Raw genomic sequence first — 13,050 nt, 5'->3', positions numbered from 1 at the left:
TCTTTAAGGTCCTTAAGTTTGGTGAGATAGGCATCCATGCTCCCCCCTTCATCCATCTTACCATTGTCCAACTACCTGCACAAAAGGGCAACCTTGGCCTTATTCCGAATCTGATAAGGATTAGCCAAAGTATCTTATGCAACCTTGGCTGTCCTGCAATACCAAATATGAGGTATCATGAACCTCTTGCAAGACAAAGCAATCAAGACATGTGCCTAGGTATCCCTCTAATCCCATCGCTTAAATCCTACGTGGAAGGAGCTAGAGGCACTGCGGCAACAGTGGTAGATGAACCAAAAGTAGCAGGAGCACCACTGGTGGTGGTGGCAGTAGATGCCTATGTTTGAGAGGCATGTTTGATTCCTAATCCTCCAACAATACCCCAAAAATTCTTGGCAACCAGCAAGTGGTGCACGATGTACAACCACAAGGGATAGTTGGTGCCATCAAGCTCGTCCTCAGCGGAAAGCATTCCTTGGCCCAGAAAAGAAATGTGCTTTGCAAACATCAAAGCCGCAAGGCTATCATTGCAATGGGCTTGCTGCTCAAAAACTAACTGCAAATGTGTAAATGTCAGGCCAAAAAATGACAGCAAATTCTCTGCAAACGTGAATGCCCAACTGACTGCTCAACGTGGAGCCAAATGTATGAATTTGTCCCAAGAATCTGCATGCAAGTGTTTGACCAAGAAAACATTGTCCAAACGCTAAATCAAGGGCATATAGCTGCAATTTGCACTGAAGATATGAAACCAGAAGGTAATTCTTTTCACACAAATTCACCACTTAATCAATTGGAGAAAGAGAATGCAATCACACCATGAAAACGACAACACAATGGGTACAATCTCCTCCCCCTAGATGAGTGGCTCACGCTTCCTCATCTAGAGTATTTATGATATTTCATAAAAGCACCAAGGAGCCAAAATTATCCCTCTCATCCAAAAAGGATGGATTTGCTTTACATAGCCATCTTAGGGCCCAAAATGAATTATGTCCACAACCAAATATATTGCTTAAACTTGCAATAATAAAACAAATATAAAATTGGCCCATGGCCATATATAATGCGCTGTGCGATACCTCGATCGGTACCCTCGCACTAACTCTAATCCTCGCTATGAGTTCCATCACCTGTACTCAAGCCGCTAATTACATTAGTTATTAACAATTGATTGAACGAACCACCGAATCAACTGATCCCAACATAACCGCGCTCAAAGCACAATAATCAAGCACAACACCAATGACACTAGCGACATCAGTATTAACATGGAATCACCCACAATACCGATCATCTAGCATGGCAAAACACAAGCTAGTCAGGCGTCCCCAACTAACCACACAAATTATCCACCACTAGGACCCCCGCCGCGTCCGGTGCGCTCCTATGGAGTACTTTGCCATAGTCACACTCGACTAAAAATAATAATGTCCCAAGGCAAGATATATCATAGATATAATTTTCGTAACATCTCTCTTGCTTGGATTGCAACTGACCTCAGTTGCGTGTTTGATTATAGGAACTAAGGAGGTCTAGAAAAGTTCGAAAGAACCGCTCAGGCATCCACTGAGCATCGTCTCTTGGATGGTTCTTAAATTTGAGCAAGTATTTAGTATAGACATTTCCTTTTCGGGTGGAGGTCTGTTGATGATCAACAATGCATTCAGGTTCTAGAATTTCTTCTTCATCAACAATCAATGGGGCCTCTTCATAGATAGGATGAATAGGTAAAGGTCCTTTGAAGGGCTTTAAGAGGCTGATATGGAAAGCATTATGTATTTTTCAATTATTAGGTAATTCAAGCCTATAAGCTAGATCATTGATTTTCTGAATCACCTTGAATGGTCCATAAAAACGTGGTGACATCTTGATTACTGGCCATTTCTCAACACTCTTCAATCTTCTTTTCTCAATCCGAAGAGGTACATAATTGCCTTCTTTAAAAAGCATGTGTTTCCGTTTCTTATTAGCTTGTTTTGTGTACTTCTCTTGAGCTATTGCAATCACTTCTCGAACTTCTTTGAGAATATTTTGATAATCATGGGTAAATGCATCTGCTGCTTCCACTCTATGGGTCAGTCGTGTGATAGGAATAGGTAAAACCTTCCCATGGATAATCTCAAAGGGTGCTCTTCCAGTTGTAGAATGAGGAGTATTATTATAAGCAAACTGTAAGAGATGAATGTATTTGTCCCAAGTCTTTGGTTGACTTCTTGCATAAGCTCTTATCATATCTAGAATAGTAGTGTTTGTAACTTCAGTTTGTCCATTCGATTCTGGATGAAAAGCTGATGAGAAGTCTAATTTAGTGCCTAGATTATGAAATAATGCAGTCCAGAAGTTACTGCAAAACTTTGAATCTTGATCAGACACTATAATCTTTGTCAAGCCATGATGAACAAAGATATGCTTGATGAATAAATGTGCAGCTTATTGAGCTGTTAAAATCTTCTTGCATGGGATGAAATAAGCTTGCTTACTAAAGCGATCTATTATCGTCCAAATCACATCATTTTGATTTGCTGTAGTAGGAAAACCTGTTATGAAATCCATAGATATTTGTTCCCAAGGTTGCATAGGAATAGGCAAAGGCATAAGCAATCTTGGGGTCTTGCCTTTGTAACTCTTGATCTTCTGACAAGTGATGCATTCGGCTACAAACTTAGCCACATATTTTCTTATAGTAGGCCAATGAAATTCTCTTGCTATCACTTGTAAAGTGGCAGTCACTCCCCTATGTCCCATATATGGTGGTTGGTGCATTTCCTCCATTACAATTTGTCTAAAGGGTCGAGTGATGCATAATTTTTTTTGATAAAAGAGGTATCCATCAGTGCGTGAATAGTCCAACATAGGATTCCAATTGTTATTTTCTAATTTATTCCATATATCGGAGAAGTCCGGATTCCCTTGATAAGAATTCTTCATTCCTTCAAAAGGCTGGGTCTCTACAGCAGTGATATGATTAATACTTGGCTTTCTGCTAAGAGCATCAACAACTACATTCTCTTTTTCAGGTTGATACTGAATCATGGGCTGAAAACTCTGTATAAATGATGCCTACTTGATGTGCCTATCGGATATAAGTGGCTGAGTCAACAAATGCTTGATACTTTGCTGATCGGTTTTGATAAGAAAGTCGGATCCCATCAAATAATGTTTCCGCATTCGTAAGGCATGCACAATAACGGTTAATTCTTTATCATATGTGCTATAATTGCATTCTGCTGGTTTTAATTTTCGGGTCTCATATGCTATTGGATGACCATCTTGCATAAGTACGGCTCCAATTCCATATCCACTAGCATCAGTTATAACTACAAAGAATGGTCTAGAGAAATTGGGTAGTTGTAACACAGGAGCTTGTGTGAGAACTTCTTTCAAAGTTGTAAAAGATTTATCTTGATGCTCGGTCCATAAGAAATGCTTAGCTTTTCTAAGAAGGTCTGTCAATGGATGTGCAATGTATGCAAAATTCTTGACAAACTTTCTGTAAAAGCTACACAATCCCAAGAATGATCTCAATTCATGTATATCTTGGGGTTTAGGCCATGTGACTGTGCACTCAATCTTCTTTGGATCTACTTGAATCCCATCAACGGATACAATGTGACCCAAATACTCTATCTGATCTTGAAAGAAACTGCTCTTTTCAGGATTTATGTACAATTGTTTTTCTTTCAAGAGTGAAAAGACTAGCTTCAGATGTTCCTTATGCTTCTCAACATCTTTGCTAAATACCAGAATATCATCGAAAAATACTACCACACGATCTTGGTGTTTAAGAAAGATTCGGTTCATCATTCTACTAAAAGTAGCTGGAGCATTAGTTAGCCCAAAAGGCATAACTAAGAACTCATAATGTCCCATTTGAGTTCTAAAAGCAGTCTTGTATATATCCTCTTCTACCATACGAACTTGATGATAGCCGGATGAAGACCTTGGTCCCTTTCAATTTGTCCAAAAGATCATTAATCCTAGGGATTGGATATCTGTTCTTCACTGTGATTTTGTTCAGTGCACGATAGTCTATGCATATTTGGTAGGTTCCATTTTTCTTTTTGACTAATAAGACAAGTGCTCCATAAGGAGAACTGCTGGGTCTTATCAATCCTCTCTCTATCAATTCCTCCACTTGCTTTTGTATTTCCTTTTGCTCTAGCTGGTTGACTCTATAAGGAACTTTGCAAGGTGGAGTGTTGCCCGGTAGGATTTCTATCCTATGATCTTTAGGTCGGGAACATGGTAGTCCAGGCGGTAAATCCTCTAAGAAACAATCAAAAAATTGAGAAAGAATATTTGGTGCATAGGCTTAGTGTTTGGTTGAGTAGCCGTAACCGTATTCACCAAAATAAGATATGTCTTTGCACGTTTTCTAATTGCTCTTTTGGCTTGTGTGTGGTTGAGTAAAGGACTGACCTGAGATTTCATTGAACTTTTCAGACATATTTCTTGTCTGTCCTTCTCAATCCACATCTGATGTGAATCGTAATCTATCTTAGGATTGTATTGATGCCTCCACGGCATCCCTAAGATGATGTCCACTCCCTGTAGGGGTGCCACTAAAAAGTCTCGTGTATCCTCGTAAGGTTTGATTGAGATTTCAAGATTCTTGACTTCTCTAGTACAATTGTACTTTGTTTTGGTAAAAGCAGCTTTGACCTTATAGTTAGATGGGAAAGACTCTAGGTTTAGCTTTGCTAAGGTTCTTTCCGAAATGAAATCATGTATACTACCATCGTCATGCAAAATAACAACCTCTTTGCCATTAATGAAACCTTTCATCTTTAGAAGAGCATGACAATTATACTTACCTCTCTCTTGCTTGGCTTCTTCGTCGTCAATCATGTGCACTTTCGCCGTTGGGGTCTTCTTTCTTTCAGAACACTTAGTGGCTATGTGTCCCAGCTTGTTGCATTTGAAACACCTTATTTCTTTCTTTGGAAAAGTCCCACCGTTTGGCTTCGAAGAACAATCTGTCTTCTGTGGAACAAAACCATTTTTAGATTTAAAGAAGGGCTTTTTATCAAATCTCTTTTTCTTATGGAAGGGTACATGCCATTCCGGATATTTTCCTTCTTTTGGGATCCCATTCTTCCTTTCACAATTCATTGCAAGAGAAATTGCTGAGCTCAATGAGCGAGGATGAAACATGTTAATCTCGGCTCTCAACTTAGACTTTAGACCTGCCACATACTTTCTGCGTTGATCTCGCTCATTAACTTTCTTCAAGGATTGTAATTGGATCAACGTTTGCCAAAATCTATCAGTATATGTGGAGATCGTTTCCTTATCGAATTGCCTGAAAGGATCCCATTGTTGTCTAGCTTTTGCTTTGAAATGTGAGGGAAGGAAATCTCTCTTGATAAGCTTTTGAAAAGACTTTCAAGATTTTGGTCGCCTTTTACTGTGCTTAGTGATGTTCCACCAAAGTGCAACACTCTCTACTAAATGATTTGCAGCACATTTAATCTTATCTTTTTCAGAAAATTTCTCCCCTGAAAAATAATCATCTAGCTGACTGATCCAAGACAGTGCACGCTTCTTTCTTTCCATCAAAATTTTGAAATGAGAAAGCTTTTCTACTTATCTTACTCTTCTTCCTCAAATTTTGTGCTCTCAGTGTGGCTTTAACTATCCTGATAATAGTATCATCGTTGGAATCATCGTCGGATGACTCATCATCAGATGAATGTCTTTTCCTTTTCCTACCATTGATTTTCTTTTCCAATCTCTCCCTATGCTCACGCTCATCGGCTAACTGTGCCTGAAGTGCATCTAATTGCTCTTGGAGCGTGGGTGGTTGTGGCTGCTGTGCCATGATAATGCGATAAATACAAATAAAGCAGAGCGGACAAAAATAAAGATACTAAGTGTATGAGAATTAAACGGATGAAAAAGTGCGTTTCGAGTGTATGGTAAGAAATGGATGGCGGAAGATACTAAGTGTATGAAATATAAAGCAAAAGAAATCACTTATCTCGCTCTTTGATCGGAAGTAGAAAGGACTAGAGTGGAAGATATGTGACCAATGATGTTGCTCGTAGTCGCCTTGCGCTTGACTGATCTCCAATTAATTGCTCGGTGATTCGTGGTTCTAATCGCCTTCTTGATTCAAGCTTCTTTAGATTTTGCCTTGCTCTCTTTTCTTTTCTTTCCTTTAAAAAAAAAAAAAATATACGCCCTTTGCTGGTCGGTGGAGTGGCCTTGCTTTTGTGTTGCAGATTGCAAAAGAGAGGGAAACGTCTTCTTTTTTTAGCACTTTAAAGCGCTCTCTTTCTTTTTTTTATAAAAGGAGTAAAATATGGACCTTAGTATCTTTAATCTTGTATATAGTCAAAGCAACCTTTGATTTGACAGTGGATAAGACATAGGCTCAAACAACGTGGATACACAGGGGTCAAAAAGATGCGGATTCGCGAAATCGACTCTCAGTGTACAGAATCAACGGATGCTTTGATGTGCTGCTTGAATGCACAATGGAACTGCACGCGGAATCAAAGGGCTAGAGGCTTCGGAATCCAAGATGACGCGCTGACCGAAATACTGCATACAACTGTAAATTCGCAGACAGGATCGCACAGCAGAAGAGAGACTATTAAGGTCTCTAAAGGATTCTGCGCTGCACGGCTGGTTCTCCCGAGGGTGGCGGCGCTATTAAACACTGCAGGACTGCGGGTCACAGACTGTGGGATTGCGCGCAGAAAAGAGAAACTTCCCCAAAGTCTTTTAGAGGCGGCTAGCCTTCGCAATTAATCGAGACAAAGGCATAGTAGGGCCACAGTTGTCGTTAAAAAAAAAACTCCTGAAGAGCCCGCGGCAGAGGGCGGCGCTATTGAATAGATGGGCAGCTTGGTCGTTTCAAAGGCTACGTTTCGAAGGGTGGCGCTATTGATGACTGCAAGACCAGTATGCGTGGCTGGGAGGCTTGCTACAGAGTTCAGAATACAAGGAAAAACTTGTGGGGCCGAAATCCTTTGAAGCGTGTCTGTATATATATATATATATATTGGGGGAATCTGCGCACCATGAGGTATGTGAGCAAGCTTGAACGGGACTCCAAGGACACGCATGATGTCGTGGGCAGCCTCTCTTCCCCACCGACTCTGTTTTTACATATGTGTCACGTAGTCCTTTTGAATTCCTGAACCCTCCACACTCCACGAGACTTTGTGCAAGCTTCTTGGACTAGGGATGGAGACCTATTGCCAGGAGTGAGCAGGGAACAGTAGGTTATGCAGGGTATGTGGATGCCCGATGGGATGTGGAATACCCCAGTTGTAAGGAGTGTATCCTTTATGTAGCTTGGATTTCAGGGCCTCTCACTTTATTAAAGAAATGCCGAAAGGGGCGCCAAGGTTTGGGGCCAATCTGTGTCTTTGTCTTGGCGCAGGGGCACTCTAGCTCCCAGTCTGCTGGTAATACTTTTGCTGAATTGTTAATGTAGCACTGTTGACTGGTTTCTTGTTAGTTTTACTGCCCTTTGATTTATTGAAGGCCGGTTTCATCTTCCTGGCCTTTTGTTCTTGCAACAACAATGCGAAGACTATGTATTTCCTCTATTCCATATATTAATTGGAATTGTGTAAAACTAATAGCTAGTTTATGTGTAGATTTGTAAGTCCATAAAAAGTCTGCTAAATGCTTATCCCAAGCCTTTTCTTGGTGTTTACAAGCTTCTCAAGTGAAGTGCACAACAATCCATTTGTTTTCTCAGCCAAGTGATTACATTGGGAATAATGTGTTGTGGACATGTAATTTATCTTCAGTTTATTGACTAACTTTTTAATTAATTCATTTCTAAAAGAAGTTTCTCCATCAGTGAGGATTGCCAATGGATACCCAAGGCATGCACAAATTTGCTCGACTGCAATTGTGATTGATTTGTTGTGGACTATGGATTTGCCCCCTGCACACCGTATTGCATAATCTGTGGCTACCAGTAGGACCATGAGATGAGCAGGGGATTGGTCCCACAAAGCCTATCCCCATTGCTCAAAAGTTTGATATGCTGGAATGGGATTCAAGGGTCTTGGAATCAATGGCCATCTCGCTAATTTTTGACAAATTGTACAATTTCAACACCATTAACATACCTCCTTGTCGAGGCGTGGACAATGGTTGAGGATTCTCATGCATCCATTTCTGGGGGGACCTAAAGGGATTGGGGCAGAGTTGGGGCTGTATTATATTCTCCATGAAATTTCTCCTCTTTAACACATGGAAGGATCATAAGAAGGGTACTGAAGAGCATGGCCCTGGAGAGCTTGCTGTAATCTTTGTCAACCTCATTTGAGGCAGCATCTCATGGGTGATCATCTTTCTGCATCTTCACGCAATATATGTTTGTCAATCAGTCCTGAGTTTAGTGCTTTTGCTTTTATGCATATGTGCATTGCGTATGTCTCAGAAGGGTTAGCAACAATTTCAAAACGACATTGAGTAGCAGCAGGGTGTTTCTTTTACTTAGATAACAAGGTGAATGATAATAAATCATTCATAAGGCCTGCCCAAAATCTAAAATACCAAAGAAGAAAACAAATTGGATTTGAAGCTCGGAAAAGAGGGTGGAGAGATGATGAATTGAGAGAGAGAGAGAGAGAGAGAGAGATGAGAGAGAGGGGGGGGGGGGAAGGGAGGGGGACAGAGAGAGTGGCTAAAAATATGGAGGATTTGTAGAAAAGAAAAATAGTTAGTGGGTCATAAAATGAAAATCGAAAAATGACGATTTTTCTCTGCTCTGATACCATGTTAGAAATTACCCAACAGAGGGTACGCACAGCGGAAGACTAATAGTAATGCCCAGGAACTCACACAGTGTGGTGTGGGGAGTGGAATCACAAACTTCTTAACTTATGTGCATAAAATAGATGTGTAGACTCATCAATAGACAATGAACCAGCCAGATAGAGAGACCACCAAAATAATATATTTCCGTCCAAAACTATGGACACAATACAAAAGAGAGATCCAGAGTCCCACCAATGGTGTGGTCCTCTGATCTTACCACAAGGTACTTCTCCTATCTGCTGGCTATCTCTAGACTCGAGCCCGCGTGCTCCACCTCGAGCATCTGTAGACTTTCCGTCTAGTGTGTTCTTCGGGGACGAGCATTTTCTGAGCGAAATCTTCCGAGCGTCCGAGCGAAGGAAAAAAGAGCTTCCAACTATGCATAAATATGGCAAAAATCGATCAGAAGAAAACATAGTTTCACTTAGAAATATGCAAAGTATTATAGCAATGCCTATTTTATACAAAAATCTTTAGGTGAATCTGTAGGAATGGTGAGAGCATAATGGGATGGCTTTTGAAGAAACCCACATGTAGAGTAGACTTCTCTATGAAAATTCCCTTATGATCCTTCTTACAACTTTTACTTAATAGGGGGTGACATTGAAAACCCTCTCTCAACCTATCTTCATGAAAGAGTTTCTTCAAAGAAAACTCATTGAAGCAAGCCATCCAGGTAGTTTCGCCAGCGAAACCCCTTTGAAGCAAGTCTCCCAAGGTAGTTTCGCTGGCGAAACTACCTTGGACAACACTTTTAAAAGTGACATAACTTTCATATCCAATGTCCAAATATAGTCATTCAACCACTCAAATTGATCGGAACACCCCATTTGAGCACATCTATGAAGTTATATTTTGGAAAATCTTTCATATATAGTATTAAATATTACATGTATTTTATGAGAGTGATATATAAGCCCAAGTTAATACTTATTTATAGTAATTTAAACTTCTTTAGAAACATGTCCATAAATATGCTATAAAAACACTAAAAAGATATTGCCATATGATATAAATGTGTTAATAAGTAATTATATATGCATAGTATTATTACATTGAGAGTGATTATGAGGAATGTTTCTTAAAGGAATCAACACTTTTTTAAGGTAATAACAGGGGTACAAAGGGATGTCTCTAAAAATTATGTTGTGTAAAAATGAATGAGTGACTAGTCTGTATATTTTTATGATAAAGGGATCTAGTTCTAGTGAAAATAAAAGTGTAAGAACCATGTTTCCTAAAGAAAAACATTTTTAAAAATCTCTTGAAAAACACGCTCGGATAAACCTGCTCATAGGTTTTTGCTCGTAAAATTGACGCATCCCGTGTTCTTCTCCACCTTACTGCCTGTGAATCAGCCTAGGTGGGCAGCCCCTGCCAAGCTTTGTCTGCAGCACACAGGTCCCCTTGGTCCTCCTGAATGTAGGCCCCAAGATAGGTGTTCCACTGCCCCAACCTGCTTGTGAATGGCTGCTCCAGAAGGTATGATGATCACAACACCTTGCTGCCCTAGAAGACAGCCAAGGTCCAGCCTCTAGGGAACTCAGTCTGCAGCACACCTTCCAATCTCCTTCACCCCGAGTGTGAGGCCCAAGGGAGTGGCTTCTGGCTGCTCCTGTCTGCTCCTGAACTTGCTGAATGTTGGATATGAAATGAGGCCTAGAGCCTCTCCTTTTATAGGCCCCAAGGGCCTGTCATAAAAACTGACCAGTCAGCTTCATACTGGCCGACCAGGCTGGCCGACCAGTCTGCTCCTGGTCCAGCCCTTTAAGGGCTCTAAAACTGGGGCCCTTTGGCCCACACTTCTAGGGCCTTTGGCCCTCCCATCAAGGCAGGGGCCCAGCCTTATATAAGGCATGCCACTCACTGCCCACTAGCAGCCCCATTTGCTGCTCCACTTTTGTCGTGCTGGTTCTGCCCTCTGCCAGGCTATCTCCAGCCACGTGTGCAGTGTTGTACTCATCTGTACTGCTGCTGAGGTCAGCCGCCATGTGTCACCATCATGCAGCCACTCCTCACCTTCTCTAGATGTGCTGCCCACATGACAGCAATGATGCTGTCCATGTGGCAGCCCCTTTCTTTTTCTGTGGGGTACTGCCGTAGGTCTCCCTCCCCCATGCTCTCCTCATATTGGGGCTTACAGATGGGGAGGTGACCACTCCAACAGAATCGTCTTCACTAAGACCTACCTCACGGCAAGCCAATAAGAGTGTAATAGATCGCATAAGTTTTCTTTCTTCCATGTCTCTGGCTCTGAGAGTAACAGAAAGACTGTGGGATCTTTTATTTCCCCATGCTTCCCTCAATTAGAAACATGAGAGTTTGCTACAAGTCAGAATGAGCGCAGTCACCAACAAAACCTTACCAAAACCTTACCGATTTTTTCTGTTGTGCAATCACTTAGAGTTAACACTTAAAGCAAACAAATTACTTTTTTAGTTGTGCCACTTGTTGATTATGGTTTCTGAACTCCTGTTTGTTATAATTACAGCTGCCTCAGATGAGATACGGTGCATGCTGAAGGATCCAGAGCTTCAAAAGCTCATCAGAAACATTGATAGCTCCTCAGAAGTAGAGAAGGTTTGTTTGGTTTCTATCTCAGGATGAATTATTGAGTGAAAGCAAGAGAATCTGAAAATTCCAGATGACAACTACACTTGCAAAGATGTACTTCTTTAAGCCCTTTTTTTAACACAGATTACCTGTATTATCTTGCTGCAGGTTCTAAATGAAGCTATGGAAGAACAGTCATTTCGAGAATTTACAGACAAGGTTGGTGTGGATTATTTAAACTCTTTTACGTGTTGTGTTACATGGTTTGTCTCAGTAGTGCTACTTTTGCACCTGGTATATTTGCTGAAGGTATTTGAAATATCTACCTGCAACATTTGTTTGACTTCTTTTGGCTGATGAGTTCTTTGTGAATAGATACTCTCAACCCTAAATCCAGATCAGGAGCAGCTGAGAAGAAATGCAAAAGTTCTGGTATGAAGGAATTTGCTGTTGGCATGCATGTGCTAGAGTCTCTCTAGCGATGAATTGGGACATTATTTCGATCTCGAGACTTCAGGGAAATTGAAGTTGACGGCAAAGATTCAGGAAGGATTGTCGTTTTTGTTATGTTTGCCTCTTGTCCAGCGAAAATATTTTGCAATGTACATATAGAAACATCCCTCTTTGATTGCCTCGGTGTGCTTGGAACCATTTGATGTAGTGGATCTAGAATTAGCTCATGGTGCTAAGTAGCGTGCATCTGCACATGTGGAATCATTACTCGGATCTTTTTTGAGGGATTGGTCAAATATGTTTCTTCTAATGATATGATTTGATTGGCCTCATTAATACTCAATTCTTAGTAATGAGTGCCCTGTAGGATTTATTAAGGGACCAATTTAGTATTTGCACCTTCAAAAACGTTTAGTATGATGGTTTTTTATAATATCATTGCACATTGGGAGTGTTGGTTACCCACTTGTATTCTTTGTATCATGCGATTGCGCACTGTGCCTAGGGAGCCGTGTCCAAGTTTTGTGCCGCTTCACTTGTATATGCATTTCATTTTCATCACGAAGACTGTGCAACTGCTCCTCCATCTCTTGTGCTCCTATTAATGCATCTGAGAGCATCTCTTGTGTTATCGTGACATCTGTGTGAGGGCTTACATGTTTGTTGCTATATGAGGAGAAATATTGTGTCAGTCCTTTCATAGAATGCCAAAAAACATCTTTGTGATGTATAGAGACACATCCCTATGGTGAGGCTCTTTGGCATGTACATTGATATAAATATCGCATGCTCGTGCTCGGATCTCTAGGTGCCTGCACTGATCTTCCATTCGTGTTGTCACTGAATACGTTGAGAACCGGATGTAGAGTGCCTTCACCTTCTTTGGCTTTCCTCACCTTCAAAATGCTCTCCCTTTGCATCTGTCAACTAGATGGTTTAACATGTCCTCCTTGGCCACCAACCTTTTGATGTCCTTCCTTGATGTCCTTCCACTGTGAGCCCGTAGGATTTGCCCACTACGAGGCGCACTAGATACTGTTCGAGAAGAATTTAAGAGTTGTAGTGGCAATCCTTTGCATCTGTCTAGACTTCACGTGCATGCTTCTCCCCTCATGTCATAGCTCTCTTCCCTGGTATTTTGGCTTTGTCATCACAAGATGGCTTGTCTCTTGACATCTCAACGTTGCTATGTGAAGGTTTAAGGAAGTGGCGGGTGCATTTTGAGTATTCTGCATGCATAAATTCAAAGCA

At 41.0% G+C, this 13,050-nt stretch overlaps 1 protein-coding gene across 1 annotated transcript in view; it reads left to right on the top strand.

The window, feature by feature from the left end:
- Positions 1–12,179, top strand: part of LOC147901122 (HIT-type Zinc finger family protein) — a 46,100-nt gene extending 33,921 nt beyond the window's left edge. Inside the window, exons 5-7 of the mRNA XM_087376226.1 lie at positions 11,285–11,373; positions 11,515–11,565; positions 11,722–12,179. Of these exons, the coding sequence (XP_087232352.1) occupies positions 11,285–11,373; positions 11,515–11,565; positions 11,722–11,784 (203 nt within the window). The 3' untranslated portion in view covers positions 11,785–12,179. The remainder of the gene's footprint in view (positions 1–11,284; positions 11,374–11,514; positions 11,566–11,721) is intronic.
- The last annotated feature ends 871 nt before the right edge of the window (positions 12,180–13,050 follow it).

The sequence above is a fragment of the Dipteris shenzhenensis genome, chromosome 6 (assembly GCF_047967505.1).
Source record: "Dipteris shenzhenensis isolate YYH24624 ecotype China chromosome 6, Dip_SZ_1.0, whole genome shotgun sequence".
NCBI classification, from domain to species: Eukaryota; Viridiplantae; Streptophyta; class Polypodiopsida; order Gleicheniales; family Dipteridaceae; genus Dipteris; species Dipteris shenzhenensis.
This window is presented reverse-complemented; position numbering and strand designations above follow the sequence as displayed.